At 39.2% G+C, this 20,698-nt stretch overlaps 1 protein-coding gene across 1 annotated transcript; it reads left to right on the top strand.

Moving 5' to 3' along the window:
- Positions 1-2,026: 2,026 nt before the first annotated feature.
- LOC137194883 (uncharacterized) lies at positions 2,027-20,493 on the top strand. The gene is made up of 5 exons (XM_067607058.1): positions 2,027-2,159; positions 8,235-8,539; positions 14,097-14,217; positions 14,310-14,614; positions 20,470-20,493. The coding sequence occupies exons 1-5, from the start codon at positions 2,027-2,029 to the stop codon at positions 20,491-20,493; spliced, it is 888 nt and encodes a 295-aa protein (XP_067463159.1).
- The last annotated feature ends 205 nt before the right edge of the window (positions 20,494-20,698 follow it).

Below are 20,698 nucleotides of genomic sequence, written 5' to 3'. Positions count from 1 at the left end.
ACAGTCCAACCATTGTAAAATAAAAAGAAAATATCATTATAAAACATCACTAGAATGTTAAACAAATGTGTTAACCTGCACAAAAAAATTTAAATGATTGCAGAAATATCTTAAAATTACCTAATTTAAATGAAGACTGTTGTTTTCATACAGTAATCTTTGTTAAATTCATAGGATTATCCAATCCATCCACAAGAACTCCCCATCAAAGTACAGATTTCTGAATGTAAAACACAGAAAAATTATGTAAAATTACATTTAAATTACCCTCTTATAGCACCCATTAACTGTATCTTGAGAGCTTTAGGCTTTTATTTTATGTGATTATCCAGTCTATTTACAGTAAATTCCTGGTAAAATTGATTTTATACTGTACAAAAAAATAAGATCATGTGATAATAGTTTATAAAAACATAATTATGATAATCGTTACTTTATATAAACATTATTTGACAGTAAGAACAAGCATCTCTCCAATATATTTACAGGCTTTTCCCATTAATGTATGAGGTTTACTTTATATAAACATTATTTGATAGTATTTAAAAGCAACTATAAAATATATCTACTAGGGGTGTGCCCGAAAACAAAGACGTTATTCAGCAAAGCACAAAAAACATGTGAAATACCAGCGCGCAGGTCGGTTACATCACTATCTCAGTGTCTCTCCTCTGCTCTGCTGTTACGTCTATCAGCAGGTCTCAATGAGGGGAGTCACATCCATCTGCTACATGACTCACATTTCCTTATTTGGACATCACTCCCGGAATACACTCAGAGCGTGGTGCTGATAACGCCAAGGTCACAGGTTCAATCTCTATACTGGCCAGGATCAGTTGTTGTAAAGGGAGAAGTTCTTGTGCCGCCTGCAGATGGAAAGAAAGTTGATGTAAACTTCCCTGTTTCTAACCCATGGAATGACCAACAGTGCCACATCATCTCACACGTGTATCCTGTGAAAGCTTCACGTCCAAAGTCCTGCTCCTTCTTACTCTGTCTGGAGACTACTACTGTAGCCACACTGAAACGTACACTTCCCTTTCCACATGACCACGTGGCCTAAAGGACAAGGCGTCTGACTTCGGATCAGAAGATTGAGGGTTTGAATCTCTTCGTGGTTGGCTATCCCTGCTTGCATTGCATATGTGTCTGTTGAGTGAAGAAAACCCCAACGAGAGGCTGTGAACATGTACATCAACCTATGTGACATTGCTGATCATGGGTAAAATCTGCTCGTAGTCACAGAAATGCAGCAGATTAAACAAGGTGTTTGGCTTTAGGAACTTACAGGAAGTATGTGTTTCCTGTGATTAACATCTGTATCAGAGGGGGTACCTGTAAATATTCGGCACCCTCGCTCTGCTTATTATTGGCACATTCAGCAGGAGTAACGCTTTGGAGGAATCCTGGTTAACGTCAGTTCCTTCAAATCAAGGCATTGTGTGTTTCCTGCCATGAAGATTTGTATGCAGAGCGTTGGCTTTTCAATGTTTGGAACCACAACATTGCTGATTGTGATGAAAAACTACTCATGAGTGGAGTAATGCTTTGGAGGAACTGTGCTATAAATGTGTTTGGTGTGTACACCAGCATTATGCAGAGAAAAGCTACTTCTGTCATGGAATAACTTTGAGATGGACAGCAGCAAAGTCACCAGCAATGTGGGGGGAAATTCAACCTTCTGGGGGTTACACAGTCCCAACTGTCAATAGGCTGCCTATACTGTAAGGCAGGTTCAGGAAGTGCTACCATCGTCCTCCCTTCATCGCTTCAATTGGATGCGTCCATCCATGTAATGTCAGAGGTCCAGCAGGAAATAAATCAAGATGGAAAGAGGGGAGTTTGAATCTAAAATAACGCTAGCTGATACAAATGGATGAAGGTCCCAAAAAACAAAAAGGTGGAGCAGAAAAGGTCAGAGAGAAAAAGAAAAAGATCTTGAGGCTGATGCTGCAAAATGTTTTAAGTTAATACATTTATTCAAAATATCGATACCACTGCCGACCAAAATCCTGGTAGCGTTAGCATGGCTAGCTGCAGTGATAACATTAACAGTCCATCGCCAAATGAGGAGGAGGAGGAAGAGTCTGGACAGAAGAGCAGCAGGCTGAGTCCAGTGGAGAGCAGGAGCAAGAAGAGGAGGACGCTGCCGAGGACGAGTGAAAGCTGCATGATAACCTCCAGCAGGTGATACTGCTAACGTTAGCTCATGTAGTGACAGTGTTAACAGCAGAACTCTGAACCTGACGCTCTCTGTTACACAAGTAGCATGCAAGAGCAGCTTCATCAAGAATAGATTACGGAGCACTACATTTAGAAGCCTTCATGTTTATGGCTACAGAATAAAACTTTCTTATAGCTTTAGACACTGATGGAATGATGTAATCGACAGGATGGCAGAGAAGAGACGTCTTCTCACCGCCTAAGGTAGGACATGCTATTCTATTCTATTCTGTTCTATTCTATTCTATTCTATTCTGTTCTATTCTATTCTATTCTATTCTATTCTATTCTGTTCTATTCTATTCTATTCTATTCTATTCTATTCTATTCTATTTGTTGCTTATGCTGTTTTTTAAATGATGTCAGCTGATTGGTCACACTGGGTCCACTCCATTAGGCTGCAGGCCTGCTGCTTGTCACAGCCTGACAATACCAGTGAGTGAATGTTTAAATAGTGTCGGTAGCATGAAATCCTGACTGTTAAGCCTGATGTGTGAATTGCATCAGATCAGCTGCAAACACAATGTTGGATGATTGACTATTAATAGTTCTCACAATTCCAGATCATCAATGAATTAAATCCTAAATACGCCTCTTGGGCTGCTGATTTGTCCTCTAAGCTGTTTCTTGGCTATTTATTTATTTATTATATTATTTTATGAAACCCTGTAAGTACACCTGTTGTTTGGGTTCTAACTTGATATCTATTGCTCAGCGTATATGTTATAAATACTCTGTTATTGCTTTATGCAACTCATAAGTGTGTTTGTTGGGGATAAATGTTGCCGGTCCAGATGAGAATTGCCAGGGCAGAATTTTGTTCCCAGTCTGACTCTGCAGCCCACAGTGACAGAAAACACCAAAACTCAAAGTCAAACACAACCTGACAGATTTTTGATGCTTCTGTAGTTTCACATGACAACAGATCAGTCATGTAAAAGCTGCTCCAGGCAAAGTTTTTATGTTGACAATGAAGACATAATAGAAGAGAAAGAGTCCTGCGATGGTGATATAACTGGTAGGATGTCAGTATACACATCCTCCTTACTGGGATCAGTGATGTCACAGTGATGTCATTAAGGGAGGAGGGGCTTCCTCTACAGATGGGAGAAGCCCAGCTGTCCCCATCAGAAAGTAAGCAGACTTCAGTAAGTTGACTTTGAGGATTACTGAGCTGTTTATCTTTGAACATGTTGCTTTTAGTGCCAGCTCTGCTCCTCTGTATATTCACTGGTAAGTCACATTTTATTCATTTTATTAATTAGTTGAATTCAATGGCAAGAACATTCATATCTGATAATGTAATTAAAACAGCTACATAGTTACTGAAGCACAGAACAAGAAGCCCAAGAAAATGTAAATTTGTTCACTAACTTCTGGATTTAAATATTTTCATGTAGGTGTCAGCTGTGAAGAACTCACTGCAGTCAAGAATGAAGAGAACAGTTTGGAGGGCAGCACTGTTACTCTGTCCTATAAATACCCAAAACTTAAATCTAGTGATTATTTCTTCTGGTATCGACAATATCCAGGAAAACCACCAGAGTTCATCATCTCTCATGTAGGAACTGGAAAGATATTAAAGGCTCCCATTTCTGGACTGGAGATTACAGTGAAGGAAAAACAAATCCATCTGCAGATCTCCTCTGCTGCAGTGTCTGACTCTGCTGTGTACTACTGTGCTCTGCAGCCCACAGTGACAGGAAACACCAAAACTCTGTACAAAAACCTTTGGAGCAAAGACAACAGAATACTCCACAACATCCACTAGAGGGAGTCACACACTGTTAAACTTCAGTGGTTTCTTATAAAACAGTCTAGATTCTTTTCCCTCATGAGACACAGTTGTGATGAAGAGTTTTACAAATGAATGTCATTTGACATATGAGTCTCCTCCTACTGACTGCAGAGGTGGCTGCATGGCAAAGAGCTGTTTGATTCCAGCTGTGAACATCAGACCAAACACAACTCACAAAACCACTCAACACTTATTCAAACTCAACATTCACTTACAGCATTTCACTTGTGTAACCATGGAAACACTGGCTGTCATTTTACTGTTTTCAGGTCTTGTAGGTACGTATGTTTTTGTCATTGTGTGATATTTTCCAAATGATGGATATTTGACTCTGGAACAGAACTTTAATACAACATGTTTCCTTCACTAGGTAACACCTTGGAAGATGATTTCTATAGAAATCAGTCAAATGAACAGTTGATCAGTTTGTGTCCACAGAGTAACACTGTACAGTTGACATTTTCCACTGTCTTCTCCTCTCAGCCTCATGAACAATGTTAGTCTAATGGCTTCATTTTCTCTACTTTTTCCAGGACTAATAGCTGGAGACACAATCTCTCCTGAACAAGATGAAGTCAGTGGAAGAGAAGGAGAATCTGTCACACTCACATGTACCTATGATACAACCGAGACTCGTGTTGGCCTTTACTGGTACAAACATCATTCTGACCTTCAGGCACCTCAGTTTATACTCTGGAAAGGAAGAGGATCACAGAGTCACCGAGAATATATTCCTGATGAACGATATAAATCCGAAACATCAGCTACATCAACTGAGCTGACCATACAGAGTCTAACCCTGGCAGACTCTGCTCTCTACTACTGTGCTCTAGACACACAGTGATAGGAAGTGTAGAAGAGGCTGTACAAAAACCTGAACACAGATATCTGACTACTCTTCAAAGAGGAGGGAAGTGGTATTCAAACCACAGCTTCATATCAGATGGATTCTGCTAATTCCTGTTTTATCAGAGTCACTGTGGTTACAGCTGCTAATGAAACACTGTGGGAGGATTCACATGAGCAGCAAATCCACATCAATGACAAACCAGCTGGATGATGCTTCAAACACAAGACACCATCAAACATAAAGTGACATAAAACTGTGTGTTGAACAAAAACCTGAAGTTACTCGTCGGGTTGAAAAGTGAATGTAATGAAAACATGAGAATGTTTGTTTCATACTGTCAGTTTTTATCATGAGCTGTTTCCATTAGACATTCAACAAGGGTGTCTGCTGCCTCCACTGTTTGAACTACGAGTGTGAATGAGATATGGTCACTGACTTCATGTTGTCTTCAGGTATTTATAAATGGACACTGACTGACTGACTTCATCCTCTTTGTTCCCTGTTGGCCATCAGGTCACAATCAGCTCCTTCCATTGTTCACTATCCTTGACAACATGTTGAGCTTCACCCCAAATACACACTGAAGCATTAAAACTCTGAAATCACTGCTCGTTTATATCTTCACACATGAAAAACTCAACAGAATCACTTTAACAGCTGAAGCTTTAGAATCAGCTGATTCATAAAAACTGAAGCTTCCACAACAACTCCACCATCTTTACATCTGACCTCTGACAGCTGCAGAGCACCAAAAGACACAAAATTATCAATTTATATTCAAGAGGAAATAAATTCTAAAAAGAAAACAAAAAATCAGTTTTTCAAATATTCATTCTCAGTTTATAATAGAAATATTAAAGGAGCAGCAGCAGGTTCACAAAAATGAACCTTTTATATGTTCAGGAAGAAAGTGAGTCTGCAGCAGATGTAAAACATTTATTTATTCAAAGACGAATAAAGAGGCAGCAGCAGGTTTAAAAGAGTCAGAGTATTTTACCAACTAGTATTTTTTAAAACAAAGTACAACGTTTCCCTATCCAAGTTGTTTTAGTGCCCTAACCTAATCAAACCTTAACCATCGTGTGATCACATCATAAAAAGGTTTGATTTTTGAAACAACAATTTTGTCCTTATAGTGACTTTAAAAAAATACTTATGTGTCATTCTGGAGGGCATGGACCTACGATGTATCCTGGTGTTTAATCTGGAAGACTTTTTGGAAATCCAACATGGTTTATTTGATATCTGATCAGGTTATTAATATTACATGTGTGTATTTATAAGTTTTGGGCGGTAAGACTGAGCATTCAGCAGCCATACCAACATGTACCCTGTTTCTGCTGAATGACTGAAGCTAAGCAGGCGTGAGTTTGGTTAGTACTTTGATGGGAGACCTCCTGGAAAAGCTAAGTTGCTGCTGGAAGTGGTGTTGGTGGACCAGTAGGGGCCAGTCTTCCCTCTGGTTCTAATAAATCCTGCTACCCCAGTGCAGTAACGGGACACTGTGCTGTAGGAGACGCTGTCCTTCAGATGAGACGTTAAACTGAAGTCCTGACTCACTGTGGTCGTTAAAGCTCCCATGTGACCCCAGTTTCCTGGTAAAATTCCCAACCTGACTCTTTCCATCTGGCCACCTGATCATCCCCCAGTGTAACTGGCTCAATGATTCCCTTCCTCTCCACCTCAAGATGATGTGTGGTGAGCGTTCTGGTGAAAATGGCTGCTGTGCATCACCCAGGTGGGTTCTACATATTTGTGGTTGTTGAGGTGAGTTTCATGTTTCATGTTATAGGAATGTGAAGACTGTTTTTCACTACCTTGAAGTGTAAGGGATTACAACTTTACTCTCACTAATTACATTACACTCACTAAGCTCAGTAACACTCTGTTACTTTGACTCTTTGGGAGTTCAACTTGTTTGCGTCTCACCTGCAGTTAGATGTAGAATAGATATCAGTTTTGTCTGTGTGTTCAGTGGAAGGACTGGTTCACAGTGTGTTACCATGGTGCAGGATATGCACGTTAGTTAAAATACTCTACATACAGTTCAATAGTCAGAATATATATTTATTATCTAAATGTACTATTTTTATATTAAAATGTAGTTCATATGTATACCAAGATTTATGCAAACATGAATATTAATTAAAGTGTCCCACAATGTCTCATGTGAGATTCCTAGTTTCCTTCGTGCATGATGAGTTTTGAGTCTCTAATTATTCAGCAGTTTAATACATTTAGTCTGGAGAACGATGACATAGTAACGGGTTTATCTTTGTGGGCTACAAACAAACAAATAAACAGATACATACATATACAGAGAGACAGATGTAGAGGTCTTGTCTTGGTGCTTATAACATTGGCATGAGAGGAGGAATAGGTGGAGGGAGGGGCGACTCACAGAGGAAGAGAACAGAAGAAGACTCCCGTTGTCAGAGGCAGTCGATACCTGAACCACTAAACACAGATACTGTCTGTCAGATGTTGTCACTGCATTGTTGTGATATTTTGTTGTTTTTTGTGACCGTACTAAAAGGGAGGTGAAACAATACAGGAATAATAAATGTCTTTAACAATGTGAGAAACTTGTGGAGCAGATAATCTGATTTTAACTTTGTGTTTAACATCAAGTTATCTCTTCCTTTAGGTGTCAGCTGTGAAGAACTCACTCCACTAGAGGGAGTCACACACTGTTAAACTTCAGTGGTTTGTTACCAAACAGTCGAGATTCTTTTCACTGGTGAGAAAAATGAAAGAACAATGAAGGCAGAAAGATAGAAGAATGATGTAGACTGTCCTGATAGCTATGAAGTATGGTTCACATCAATGAGAGAGTATCACACAGTAACTCTTCTGACAACAACACTAACAGCTGAGAGGCTCCCACCAAGGGTCCACTTTCTCCTCACTGCTGTTTTATCCTAAAGGACTCAATCAATATACAACACAGTCATTAACTCCATGTGGTAAAACTGTCAGCTGTCAATCAGTGCGATGCTATTAGCTATGAGCTAATCAGTATAATGTGATATAAAGCACATTGAACACATTATTAGTCAGAGCTGTGAGAGCAGGGAGGAGGAGATTAAGGGAGGAGCAAAACTGTCACTGAAGTACAGAAAGACACAAACTTTCACTGTGGTGTTTCATACTAAACAACACAGACAGTTTCTTCTTATCTTCAAGATGGTGTCAATGCAATTAAGTCTGTTTTCAACTTTGTTTCTGATCACACTAACAGGTAGGTGACACACTTCATATTTACTTCTATTGATGTTTGATTGAAAACTGAGCATGAAGTTGTATGTATCCATGTTATAAGTCTTTGACAACATGTTATAACAGAGTTATCTCTTCCTTTAGGTGTCAGCTGTCAAGAACTCACTCCAGTCAACAATGAAGAGAACAGTTTAGAAGGCAGCACTGTTACTCTGTCCTACAACTACTCCAAACAAGCTGATAACTTTGACCATTTCTTCTGGTACCGACAATATCCAGGAAAACCACCAGAGTTCCTCATGTACATCTCAGGACTGAACAAAACAAGACCAGCAGACTCTCTGAAGTCAGAAACAAGATTCTTTACTGGACTGTTTGAAGACAAGCGTGGAGTCAAACTGCAGATCTCCTCTGCCGCAGTGTCTGACTCTGCTGTGTACTACTGTGCTGTGAGGCCCACAGTGACAGGAAACACCAAAACTCTGTACAAAAACCTTTGGAGCAAAGACAACAGAATACTCCACAACATCCACTAGAGGGAGTCACACACTGTTAAACTTCAGTGGTTTGAATCTTCACATTTTTGACTCAGCCCTACAAAAGACTCATCTGTATCCAACATGTGTGAAACCTGGATTATGATGGTGACTGCAGCATCAGTGTCATTTCCACAGTTGAATCAAAGAAGTGTAACAGAAGGGATGAATGGGTCCGACTCTTTCTCTCTTGATAAGGATTCCTGTCTCTCAGCTCAGAGTATCTGCTGATGCAGAGTACTGATCCCATAGCAGTGCTCTCTTTTTCCCACATTCAAATCTGTGCACCCCACTGCTTGAAACTCATTGGAACGACTTCAACATGAGGTCACATGAGGTCATGGATTGCTGACGTGACTGAATGAATATAACTGGTAGTGAAAACACTGAAATGTTATAATGACATGGAAGAAGAGACTGTATTACATGTAGATTGGTCTCATCATGGCAGATACTTGATCTGATGAATCACCTGAGTATTACTGCAGATACTGATGTAGTGTGTCAGTGTTTGTGTGTTCAAGGCTCCATTCTGGGTCCTCTTCTCTTCAACATCTACATGCTGCCACTAGCTCAGGTTATGGAAAACAACTAAATATGTTACTAGTTATGCAGATGATACACAAATTTACATAACCATATCACCAGGGGACTATGGTCCAATACAAGCACTGAGTAAGTGCACTGAACAAATCACTGATTGGATGTGCCAGAATTTTCTTCAATTAAACAAAGATAAAACTGAAGTAATTGTTTTTGGAGCCAAGGAAGAACGTTTAAAAGTCAGCACTCAGCTTCAATCGATAATGTTAAAAACTACAAACCAAGCCAGAAATCTTGGTGTAGTCATGGACTCAGACCTGAATTTCAACAGCCACATTAAGACAATTACAAAGTCAGCCTACTATCACCTGAAGAATATATCAAGAATTAAAGGACTTATGTCTCAGCAGGATTTGGAAAAACTTGTCCATGTATTTATCTTCAGTAGACTCGACTACTGTAACGCTGTCTTCACAGGTCTCCCTAAAAAACAATCAGACAGCTGCAGCTGATCCAGACGCTGCTGCTCGAGTCCTCACTAAGACCAAGAAAGTGGATCATATCAGTCCAGTTCTTGGATCTTTACACTGGCTTCCTGTCTGTCAAACAACTGATGTCAAAATACTGCTATATGTTCATAAAGCACTGAATGGTTTAAAATACATTTCTGATCTGCTGCTTCATTATGAACCATCCAGACCTCTCAGGTCGTCTGGATCAGGTCTGCTTTCTGTCCCCAGAGTCAAAACTAAACATGGAGAAGCAGCGTTCAGTTTTTATGCTCCACATATCTGAACAAACTCCCAGAAAACTGCAGATCTGCTGCAACTCTCAGTTCTTTTAAATCGCAGCTGAAGACTTTTCTGTTTGAGTTTTATTAAACCAAATTTAAGGGTCAATATTTTACACTGCACTGTAACTTTTATTCTCCTGTTTTATCTGTCTTATTCTTTTTTACCTTCTTTTTATTTCCAAATTTAACACTTTTTATTGTATTTAAATGTCTTTTTACTTGTGTTGCTTTTATATTCTGTCTTGATGCCTTTTATGCTCTATGTAAAGCACTTTGAATTGCCTTGTTGTTGAAATGTGCTTCACAAATAAACTTGTCTTTCCTAACAGAGAGAACTATAAATACAGAACTACAAAGAGACGGAGACATTCAGGGAGGAGCTAAGCTGTTACTGAACTATAGAAGAGAGACGAACTTCCATATTCAGCAGAGTTCAATACACAAACCACAAACATTACCTTCATTCAACATGCTGGCTTTTCAATACTACGTATTTTACTTACTATTTCTGGCCATTCTTGCAGGTATGTTAGATTCTGTATTTTATAAAAGTTGAATACTAATAGTATCTGGATGTGATTCATTTACTGAGACAACATGTTATAACAGAGTTATCTCTTCCTTTAGGTGTCAGCTGTGAAGAACTCACTCCAGTCAACAATGAAGAGAACAGTTTAGAAGGCAGCACTGTTACTCTGTCCTACACATACTCCAGACCAGCAACTGGTTCTGATCGATTCTTCTGGTATCGACAATATCCAGGAAAACCACCAGAATTCCTTATTTCTCATTATGGCACAGGAAATCCACTATCAGCTGCAGTACCTAGACTGTCTTTTAAAGTGAGTGAAGGCAAAACCCAAATGGATCTGCAGATCTCCTCTGCTGCAGTGTCTGACTCTGCTGTGTACTACTGTGCTCTGCAGCCCACAGTGACAGGAAACACCAAAACTCTGTACAAAAACCTTTGGAGCAAAGACAACAGAATACTCCACAACATCCACTAGAGGGAGTCACACACTGTTAAACTTCAGCGGTTTCTTATCAAACAGTCTAGATTCTTTTCCCTCATGAGACACAGTTGTGATGAAGAGTTTTACAAATGAATGTCATTTGACATATGAGTCTCCTCCTACTGACTGCAGAGGTGGCTGCATGGCAGAGAGCTGTTTGATTCCAGCTGTGAACATCAGACCAAACACAACTCACAAAACCACTCAACACTTATTCAAACTCAACATTCACTTACAGCACATTTCACTTGTGTAACCATGGAAACACTGGCTGTCATTTTACTGTTTTCAGCTCTTGTAGGTACGTATGTTTTTGTCATTGTGTGATATTTTCCAAATGATGGATATTTGACTCTGGAACAGAACTTTAATACAGCATGTTTCCTTCACTAGGTAACACCTTGGAAGATGATTTCTATAGAAATCAGTCAAATGAACAGTTGATCAGTTTGTGTCCACAGAGTAACACTGTACAGTTGACATTTTCCACTGTCTTCTCCTCTCAGCCTCATGAACAATGTTAGTCTAATGGCTTCATTTTCTCTACTTTTTCCAGGACTAATAGCTGGACAACAAATCTCTCCTGTAAAAGATGAAGTTAGTAGAAGAGAAGGAGAATCTGTCACACTCACATGTACCTATAAGACAACTTATACTCATGTTGACCTTTACTGGTACAAACATCATTCTGACCTTCAGGCACCTCAGTTTATACTCAGGAAAGGAGCAAAAGGGAGAACAACTCAATATATTCCTGATGATCGATATAAATCCCAAACATCAGCTACATCAACTGAGCTGACTATACAAAGTCTAACCCTGGCAGACACAGCTCTCTACTACTGTGCTCTAGACCCACAGTGATAGAAAGTGTAGAAGAGGCTGTACAAAAACCTGAACACAGATATCTGACTACTCTTCAAAGAGGAGGGAAGTGGTATTCAAACCACAGCTTCATATCAGATGGATTCTGCTAATTCCTGTTTTATCAGAGTCACTGTGGTTACAGCTGCTAATGAAACACTGTGGGAGGATTCACATGAGCAGCAAATCCACATCAATGACAAACCAGCTGGATGATGCTTCAAACACAAGACACCATCAAACATAAAGTGACATAAAACTGTGTGTTGAACAAAAACTTGAAGTTACTCGTCGGGTTAAAAAGTGAATGTAATGAAAATATGAGAATGTTTGTTTCATACTGTCAGTTTTTATCATGAGCTGTTTCCATTAGACATTCAACAAGGGTGTCTGCTGCCTCCACTGTTTGAACTACGAGTGTGAATGAGATATGGTCACTGACTTCATGTTGTCTTCAGGTATTTACATTTGTTGACATAAGAACTGTCAGTTGTCAGTGTTTTACTATTATCTACCTGATAAAAGTTTTAAGTTATGTAAACCAGGACAGAAAAGACACAAACTTTCACTGTTTCCAGGTTTTCAAGCCTCTCATGAGCTGTTCTGGATAAGAACGTCAGCAGAAAAGACTGTTACAAGGATGTTTAATATAGAAAAACAGGGAATTCATCTTCATCTTTACCCAAAGTTGTGGGATATTAAATATGTAGATGAAGTATTTCTTACCTTTCTGTCCACCGTTTTATCCTTCTGGAGTGTAGCAGCTGTGAAATATAGGTGATCCCTCTGGAAACTAAAAATAAACAAAACAAGACACATAAATAAATGACCAAAAAACCTCTTCCATGGACGACCTGAACAAGGTCATCCCAGTCCTTCCCTGTTATTAGCGGTGTTCCTCAGGGCTCTGTCTTGGGCCTCCTTCATTTTATCATTCATCTCTTACCACTTGGCCATATTCTCAGAAAATTTGGAATACTGTCCCGCTGCTATGCGGATGACACCCAGCTCTACCTGTCTACCAAACCTACTTCCACTCTTGCATCCTCTTCCTCTTCCACTTGCCTGCTGGAAATCAAATCCTGGCTTTCACATAATTTCCTCCAACTTAACAGTGATAAAACAGAGATTCTCCTTGTGGGTACAAAATCTACTTTATCCAAACTCACCAGTTTTTCACTGACTATTGATTATTCCACAGTCACCCCTTCCCCCCAGGTTAAGAGTCTGGGCGTCATCCTTGACAGCACATTATCCTTTGAGCCACACATCAATAATATCACCCTGTCTGCTGACTTCCACTTACACAATATCTCTCATCTCTGTCTGTCTCTTACATCCAACAGTGCCGCCATTCTCACTCATGCTCTGATTACATCCTGTATCGATTACTTCAACTCTATCCTTTCTGGTCTTCCTCACAAGTTCCTCCATAAACTTCAACTGGTTCAAGATTCTGCTGCCTGTATCATTACCAGAACCTCTTCCAAAGAACATTTCACCTCTGTTCTCCAGCAACTATACTGGCTTCCTGTTAAACACCGTATTGACTTTAAGATTCTGCTTCTCACCTTCAAGGCCCTTCATAAGTTAGCACCTCTGTATCTCTCTGACCTCCTTCACACCTTCACACCCTCCTGTACTCTCAGATCATCCTCTGCCATTCTCCTCACTACACCTCCTGCCTGCTTGACAACCATGGGGTCCAGAGCCTTCAGCTGTGCTGCCCCTCACCTCTGGACCTCTGTCTCCCAGACATACACAACACTGATTCTCTCCCAACCTTCAAATCCCGTCTCAAAACGCACCTTTTCAAAGTGGCTCATTCCCTCTGATTGCTTCATTCAAATCAAGTTTGGACTGATGATAATTTTATACTTCTATTTACTATTTTAACCCTATTTTATATGATGCTGCTTTTTTGGATTTATTGATGTTGTTTTCACTGCTGTGTGTTTCATTTTAGTTTGTGTTTGCAAGGTTTTTTTGTGGCAGTGACAGGAAACACCAAAACTCTGTACAAAAACCTTTGGAGCAAAGACAACAGAATACTCCACAACATCCACTGGAGGGAGTCACACACTGTTAAACTTCAGTGGTTTCTTATCAAACAGTCTAGATTCTTTTCCGTCATGAGACACAGTTGTGATGAAGAGTTTTACAAATGAATGTCATTTGACACATGAGTCTCCTCCTACTGACTGCAGAGGTGGCTGCATGGCAGAGAGCTGTTTGATTCCAGCTGTGAACATCAGACCAAACACAACTCACAAAACCACTCAACACTTATTCAAACTCAACAACTTCACTTACAGCACATTTCACTTGTGTAACCATGGAAACACTGGCTGTCATTTTACTGTTTTCAGCTCTTGTAGGTACGTATGTTTTTGTCATTGTGTGATATTTTCCAAATGATGGATATTTGACTCTGGAACAGAACTTTAATACAACATGTTTCCTTCACTAGGTAACACCTTGGAAGATGATATTACTGCCAGCAGTGCTGAAGTGTTTTCATCAGAGGGCCGTAGTGTTACTCTGTCCTGTAACTATTCAGTTAAAGCTAATAATCTCCAGTGGTATCGAAAAGATCCTGGATCAGCTCCTCAGTTCCTTCTCCTGATCACTGATACAACATCTCCTACTGTGGTGAATGCAAAACCTGCAGACCCTCGACTGACTGTTGAACTGAAGACAAAGCGAGTTGATCTGCAGATCTCCTCTGCTGCAGTGTCTGACTCTGCTGTGTACTACTGTGCTCTGCAGCCCACAGTGACAGGAAACACCAAAACTCTGTACAAAAACCTTTGGAGCAAAGACAACAGAATACTCCACAACATCCACTAGAGGGAGTCACACACTGTTAAACTTTAAGGATATTAAACAACAAATTTTTGAGGAACATCCACTAAAGGTGTCCCCTCTCTCTCTCTCTCTCTCTCTCTCTCTCTCTCTCTCTCTCTCTCTCTCTCTCTCTCTTTCTCTCTGCTGCTGTTTATCCTTCAAACTGAAACTGGTTCACACAACCTGAAGGTTTCGGTCCAGAAATTTTATTTTTTTATTTTAATACAGTGAAACTAAAGTTTTACACTCTTGCTAACGGGCGATTTTTGAAACGATCAAGATGTAAACTATTAGTTTGGTTGTTGAAAATGATACATTGGAGTAAGAGAGAGCGCTTTCAACTTTTTATCTTTAGCACTGAAACTGTTAAACTTCAGTGGTTTCTTATCAAACAGTCTAGATTTCTTGTAGTGGTGATAAAAACATCAGGAAATGAAACACTACAGATAAAACATGTATTATTTATATAAACAATAACATCATAACTGAGTGTTACAGCAAATCCTCTGATATCTAATAGAGTTCACATTAAACTCTGTGAATGAACTATTTTTATGAGGCACTCTTCATAACTGCCCAAATACAAAACTGTTTTAATAATGTGAACAATATATTTGAGTAAAATATTCAGTATATGAATAACATGGTTATCATATTGTTACATAATATACAAGCTGCAGTGGAATATGTGTGGAAAGTGGTCTAAGTAAGTAAAGTAAATCCTGCTGAAACTGTCTGTTGATGTTAATCTTACTGCTCATAGTCTGGGTATAATATTTGATGCTGTGTTTTACTTTCATCATCAGCTGAGTTAAGTTGAATAGTGATGAAATAATGTCGTCTCCACGTTTGAAGCAAACAATCAGGTCCTTTTTGTGTTTGTAAAGCCTGAGAAGGTGGTCAGCTACCTTTCTGCAACTCCAGTTATAAATGTAACCAGTCTGTTAACGAGGAGGAAGAGTAACTAAGAGAAGTGAAAATACAGATCTAAGAGGAGACGGAGAGATTCAGGGAGGAGCTAAGCTGTTACTGAACTATAGAAGAGAGACGAACTTCCATATTCAGCAGAGTTCAATACACAAACCACAAACATTACCTTCATTCAACATGCTGGCATTGGACTATTATGTATTTCCTGTGTTTTTTCTTGTAATTCTAACAGGTATGTTAGAATTCATTCCTGTATTTTTTAAATTCTGAATCATTCATTGAATCTTTGACAACATGTTATAACAGAGTTATCTCTTCCTTTAGATGTCAGCTGTCAAGAACTCACTCCAGTCAACAATGAAGAGAACAGTTTAGAAGGCAGCACTGTTACTCTGTCCTACAACTACTACAAAAAACCAACTGGTAGTGATCATTTTTACTGGTATCGACAATATCCAGGAAAACCACCAGAGTTCATCATCTCTCATTTAGGAACTGGAAGAACATTAAATGCTCCCATCTCTGGACTGGGGATTTCAGTGAAGGAAAAACAAATCCACCTGCAGATCTCCTCTGCTGCAGTGTCAGACTCTGCTCTGTACTACTGTGCTCGAGACACACAGTGATAGAAAGTGTAGAAGAGGCTGTACAAAAACCTGAACACAGATATCTGACTACTCTTCAAAGAGGAGAGAAGTGGTATTCAAACCACAGCTTCATATCAGATGGATTCTGCTAATTCCTGTTTTATCAGAGTCACTGTGGTTACAGCTGCTAATGAAACACTGTGGGAGGATTCACATGAGCAGCAAATCCACATCAATGACAAACCTGCTGGATGATGCTTCAAACACAAGACACCATCAAACATAAAGTGACATAAAACTGTGTGTTGAACAAAAACCTGAAGTTACTCGTCGGGTTAAAAAGTGAATGTAATGAAAATATGAGAATGTTTGTTTCATACTGTCAGTTTTTATCATGAGCTGTTTCCATTAGACATTCAACAAGGGTGTCTGCTGCCTCCACTGTTTGAACTATGAGTCAAGTCAAATTAAATAAACTGTTATGTTTATAGCACATTTCACACAACAGGCATAAACTCATTGTGCTTAAAAACAAAAGCAAAACAAAACAAAAAAAGTAAAGATCATACATGACAATAACCTATAACATTACATTAACATTACATATATAAAATATAAGATAAAACATAAAATAAGGAGATGTTACATATATAAAAACATATAAGACAACATATACAGTTAGAAGGTAAGAAGGTATTGCAATAAGAGAATAGGGTGAGAAGGTATTATTATTATCATTATTAAAAAGAAATAACAATAATAATACTGATTATAAAATGAAGGTTTTACCCTTTAAACTAACTAAAAGCTTGTGAAAAAAGATGTTTTTAGTCTGCTTTTAAAGGAAGACACTGTTGTAACAGACCTGAGTTCATGTGGTAGAGAATTCCAGAGAGTAGGACCATAATGACTGAAGGCACCATGAGCTGATTAAGTGAGTAAGTAAAACTTTATTTATATAGCACCTTTTTAACACAGGTTACAAAGTGCTTTACAGTGACGTTGGGACACAAAGAAAATAGGACACAAAAACCATGAAAGACACATTCAAGAACACATACAGACATCTCACACATAGGAACACAGCAAGCATACAGTCATCACCCAGAGCACACACTTGAATTTATCAAATGTTATGAGAAAACCATTTTAAAAAAAGGAGGTTTTTAGGTGTTTTTTTGAAACAGTCAACAGATTCAGCTGATCTGATGGAAGTGGGGAGATTGTTCCAAAGTCTGGGTGCCAGGGCAGCAAAAGCACAGTCACCTTTGGTTTTTAGTTTGGCACGTGGTACGGCCAACAGGTTTTGGTTGGAAGACCTAACTGACCGCATGGTAGTATACGGGCTTAGTAGTTCGGATACATAGGCAGGAGCTAAACCGTGTAAGGCCTTGTAAGTGATGAAGAGAATCTTGAAATCAATCCTGAGCTTCACTGGCAGCCGATGCAGTGAGGCTAAAACAGGAGTGATGTGGGATCTGCGGCCAGTCCTAGTTAATAGCCTCGCTGCTGCATTTTGTACAAGCTGAAGACGTGACAGGTCAGCTTGAGAGTTTATTCTTGGTATAGTGAGGAGACCTTTACTTGATGATCTCAGGGGTCTGTCTGCTGTGTATTCAGAGAGCATGTCAATGACGTAGGAGGGAGCTAGACTGTTCATAGCTTTAAAAACAATAAGAAGTATTTTAAATTCAATTCTTTCTGTTCACAGCTTTTGGTTTTGGTTAATACTCTGGCTGCAGCATTCTGAATAAGCTGGAGTTTATTACACGCTTGCTTTGCCAGTCCAGGAAAGAGTCCATTACAATAATCTAGTTGACTGGAAATTAATGCATGAACCAACTTTTCAGAATCTGACTGTGATAGGAAAGATCTAACTTTGGATATATTTCTAAGATGATAAAAAGCAGTCTTAGAGATATCGGATATGTGCTTCTGAAAGTTAAGATCAGCGTCCAAAATCACACCCAAGTTTTTGACATGCTCACAGGGTTTTACCAACAGGGGAGTTAACAAAGAGTGAATCTGGTGCCTCAAAGCCTTCAGACCTGCTAAAAGAATCTCTGTTTTGTCCTCATTTAGTTGTAAGAAATTTTTGGCCATCCAATATTTGACATCAGTAAAGCACTGGATGAGATCATTCACTGGGTTAAGGTGGTTGGCAGAAACAGATATGTATAACTGTGTGTCGTCAGCATACGACTGATATGATATGTTGTATTGTTGAATGATGGACCCAAGTGGGAGCATATACAGATTAAACAGTAGAGGACCAGGAACTGACCCTTGAGGGACTCCATATGGAACGCTGACTTCATCTGATTCAAAGTTACCAACAGAAACAGAGAAAGATCTACCAGTAAGATAAGAAGAAAACGAGTTAAGAACAGTGCCTCTAAGGCCTAAACAGTGTTCAAAGCTCTTAAGAAGAATTTCATGGTCAACTGTATCGAAGGCTGCGCTGAGGTGGAGAAGTACCAGAACAGAAACTTTATGGAACTAATTTTAAGATCATTCACAACTCTGACCAGGGCAGTTTCTGTACTGTGGTTAACTCTAAAACCAGACTGGTAAACATCACATAAGTTGTTATATGACAGATACATGTGTAATTGTTGATATACAACCTTTTCAAGAAACAATTGTGAATGAGATATGGTCACTGACTTCATGTTGTCTTCAGGTATTGTTTAATACTTAACTAGAATAACTGTGACCTTCTATCAGCAACACTCTCAGCAGACCACAGCAGGAGGACGAGCCGGAGAACATTAAAGCTTCATGAAGAAACACAAATGATGCTGCACATGAAAATCTGACATTCCAACAGGACCCAGTTATATTGTTGTGTTGTGATATGTCTGTTTAAACCCATGTGCAAAAGAGTGCAAAAAAGTAGTAAATCCTGAATACATTTTAATAAGCTGAATAAAATATTGGTTGTTTTGCTAAAATGAACATTCTCAGGAACAAGTGAATGAAAAGAAAAAAGACAAAACATGAGTTATGGGGAAAAATTGGAGTCAAAACAAAAAACATCTTTGATTGTTTGCTGGATGTTTGTGTGGATCATCAGAGTTTCCAGAGTTGAAGGTAGAGGAAGAGTAACTGAGAGAAGTGAAAATACAGATCTAAGAGGAGACGGAGAGATTCAGGGAGGAGCTAAGCTGTTACTGAACTATAGAAGAGAGACGAACTTCTATATATTCAGCAGAGTTCAATACACAAACCACAAACATTACCTTCATTCAACATGCTGGCATTGGACTATTATGTATTTTCTTTACTGTTTCTAGTCATTCTGACAGGTATGTTACATTTCATTCTTGTATTTTTTAAATTCTGAATCATTCATTGAATCTTTGACAACATGTTATCTCTTCCTTTAGGTGTCAGCTGTCAAGAACTCACTCCAGTCAACAATGAAGAGAACAGTTTAGAAGGCAGCACTGTCACTCTGTCCTACACATACTCAAAACAAGCTGCTGGCACTGATTATTTCTTCTGGTATCGACAATATCCAGGAAAACCACCAGAATTCCTCATCTCTCACACAGGAACAAGGGATCCAATATCAAATCCAGTACCTGGACTGTCTTTTAATGTGAGTGAAGATAAAACCCAAATGGATCTGCAGATCTCCTCTGCTGCAGTGACAGACTCTGCTCTGTACTACTGTGCTGTGAGGCCCACAGTGACAGCAAACCCACAGTCTCTGTACAAAAACACAAGCTGACACACTGACAAGCTGCTGGAAGCCTTTTTTCCACACTGTTGTACTGAACTTTTTACCTCCACTAGAGGGCCACATTATCAAGTAGGCGGTGCACTACTTCTGCACTGTGTTCAACCATTCTGTCAATAATAACTGCTGCTGTGAAGAGAACAATTCTCAGACTGAATGTTGAACATCAGATAGTTTCTCCTGTTGATTTAAACCTTGTTGTACAGATGGAACATTGGCTGTGGATTATTCTCGCTGCTCTTTTCTTTGGTAAGACAGAAAACAGAATGTGTTTCCTTTCTCAACAGTTTTTAACACAGAACTGAGCTATAAGTGCTTTTAATGTCCTTCATAGAGGGAACATTTATAACTTTGTAGAAAACAAGATGTGGTTCAGTCTGACAGACAGCAGTCAATAAAAACAGACTATTCTAGATGTGTCAGTGTTTGTAAGGTAACTCTTTAAAGCTGCTGATTGTTCTCCTTTAATCAATCATCTTTATTGATTCATCTCTTCCTCTGCATGTTCTGTTCTTCCCCAGAGTGTAAAGGACAAGACAGTGTGACCCAGCCAACAGGAGATGTCATTGCTACTGAAGGAGACACAGTTACACTTGTCTGTCAATATAAGAGCAGTGTAACTCCCTATTTGTTCTGGTACAAACAAGAAGTAAATGATTTCCCAAAGTACGTTTTGCAACGATTCTCTGGAACAGGAGAAAATGCTGCAGAGTTCCAGAAAGACAGATTTGATGCTACATTGAACAAAAC

Source organism: Thunnus thynnus, chromosome 12 (assembly GCF_963924715.1).
Source record: "Thunnus thynnus chromosome 12, fThuThy2.1, whole genome shotgun sequence".
NCBI lineage: Eukaryota > Metazoa > Chordata > Actinopteri > Scombriformes > Scombridae > Thunnus > Thunnus thynnus.
Note: the sequence above shows the minus strand (reverse complement) of the source record. Positions and strands in the feature narration are given on the sequence as shown.

Excerpts from the sequence above, each read along its gene's own strand:
- LOC137194883 (XM_067607058.1), top strand. The coding sequence starts at position 2,027 with ATGGCTAGCTGCAGTGATAACATTAACAGTCCATCGCCAAATGAGGAG. Across the intron at positions 2,160-8,234 it reads GAGGACGCTGCCGAGGACGA|GTGTCAGCTGTCAAGAACTC; the intron begins GTGAAAGCTGCA and ends CTCTTCCTTTAG. Across the intron at positions 8,540-14,096 it reads CTGCTGTGTACTACTGTGCT|CAAACACAACTCACAAAACC; the intron begins GTGAGGCCCACA and ends TGAACATCAGAC.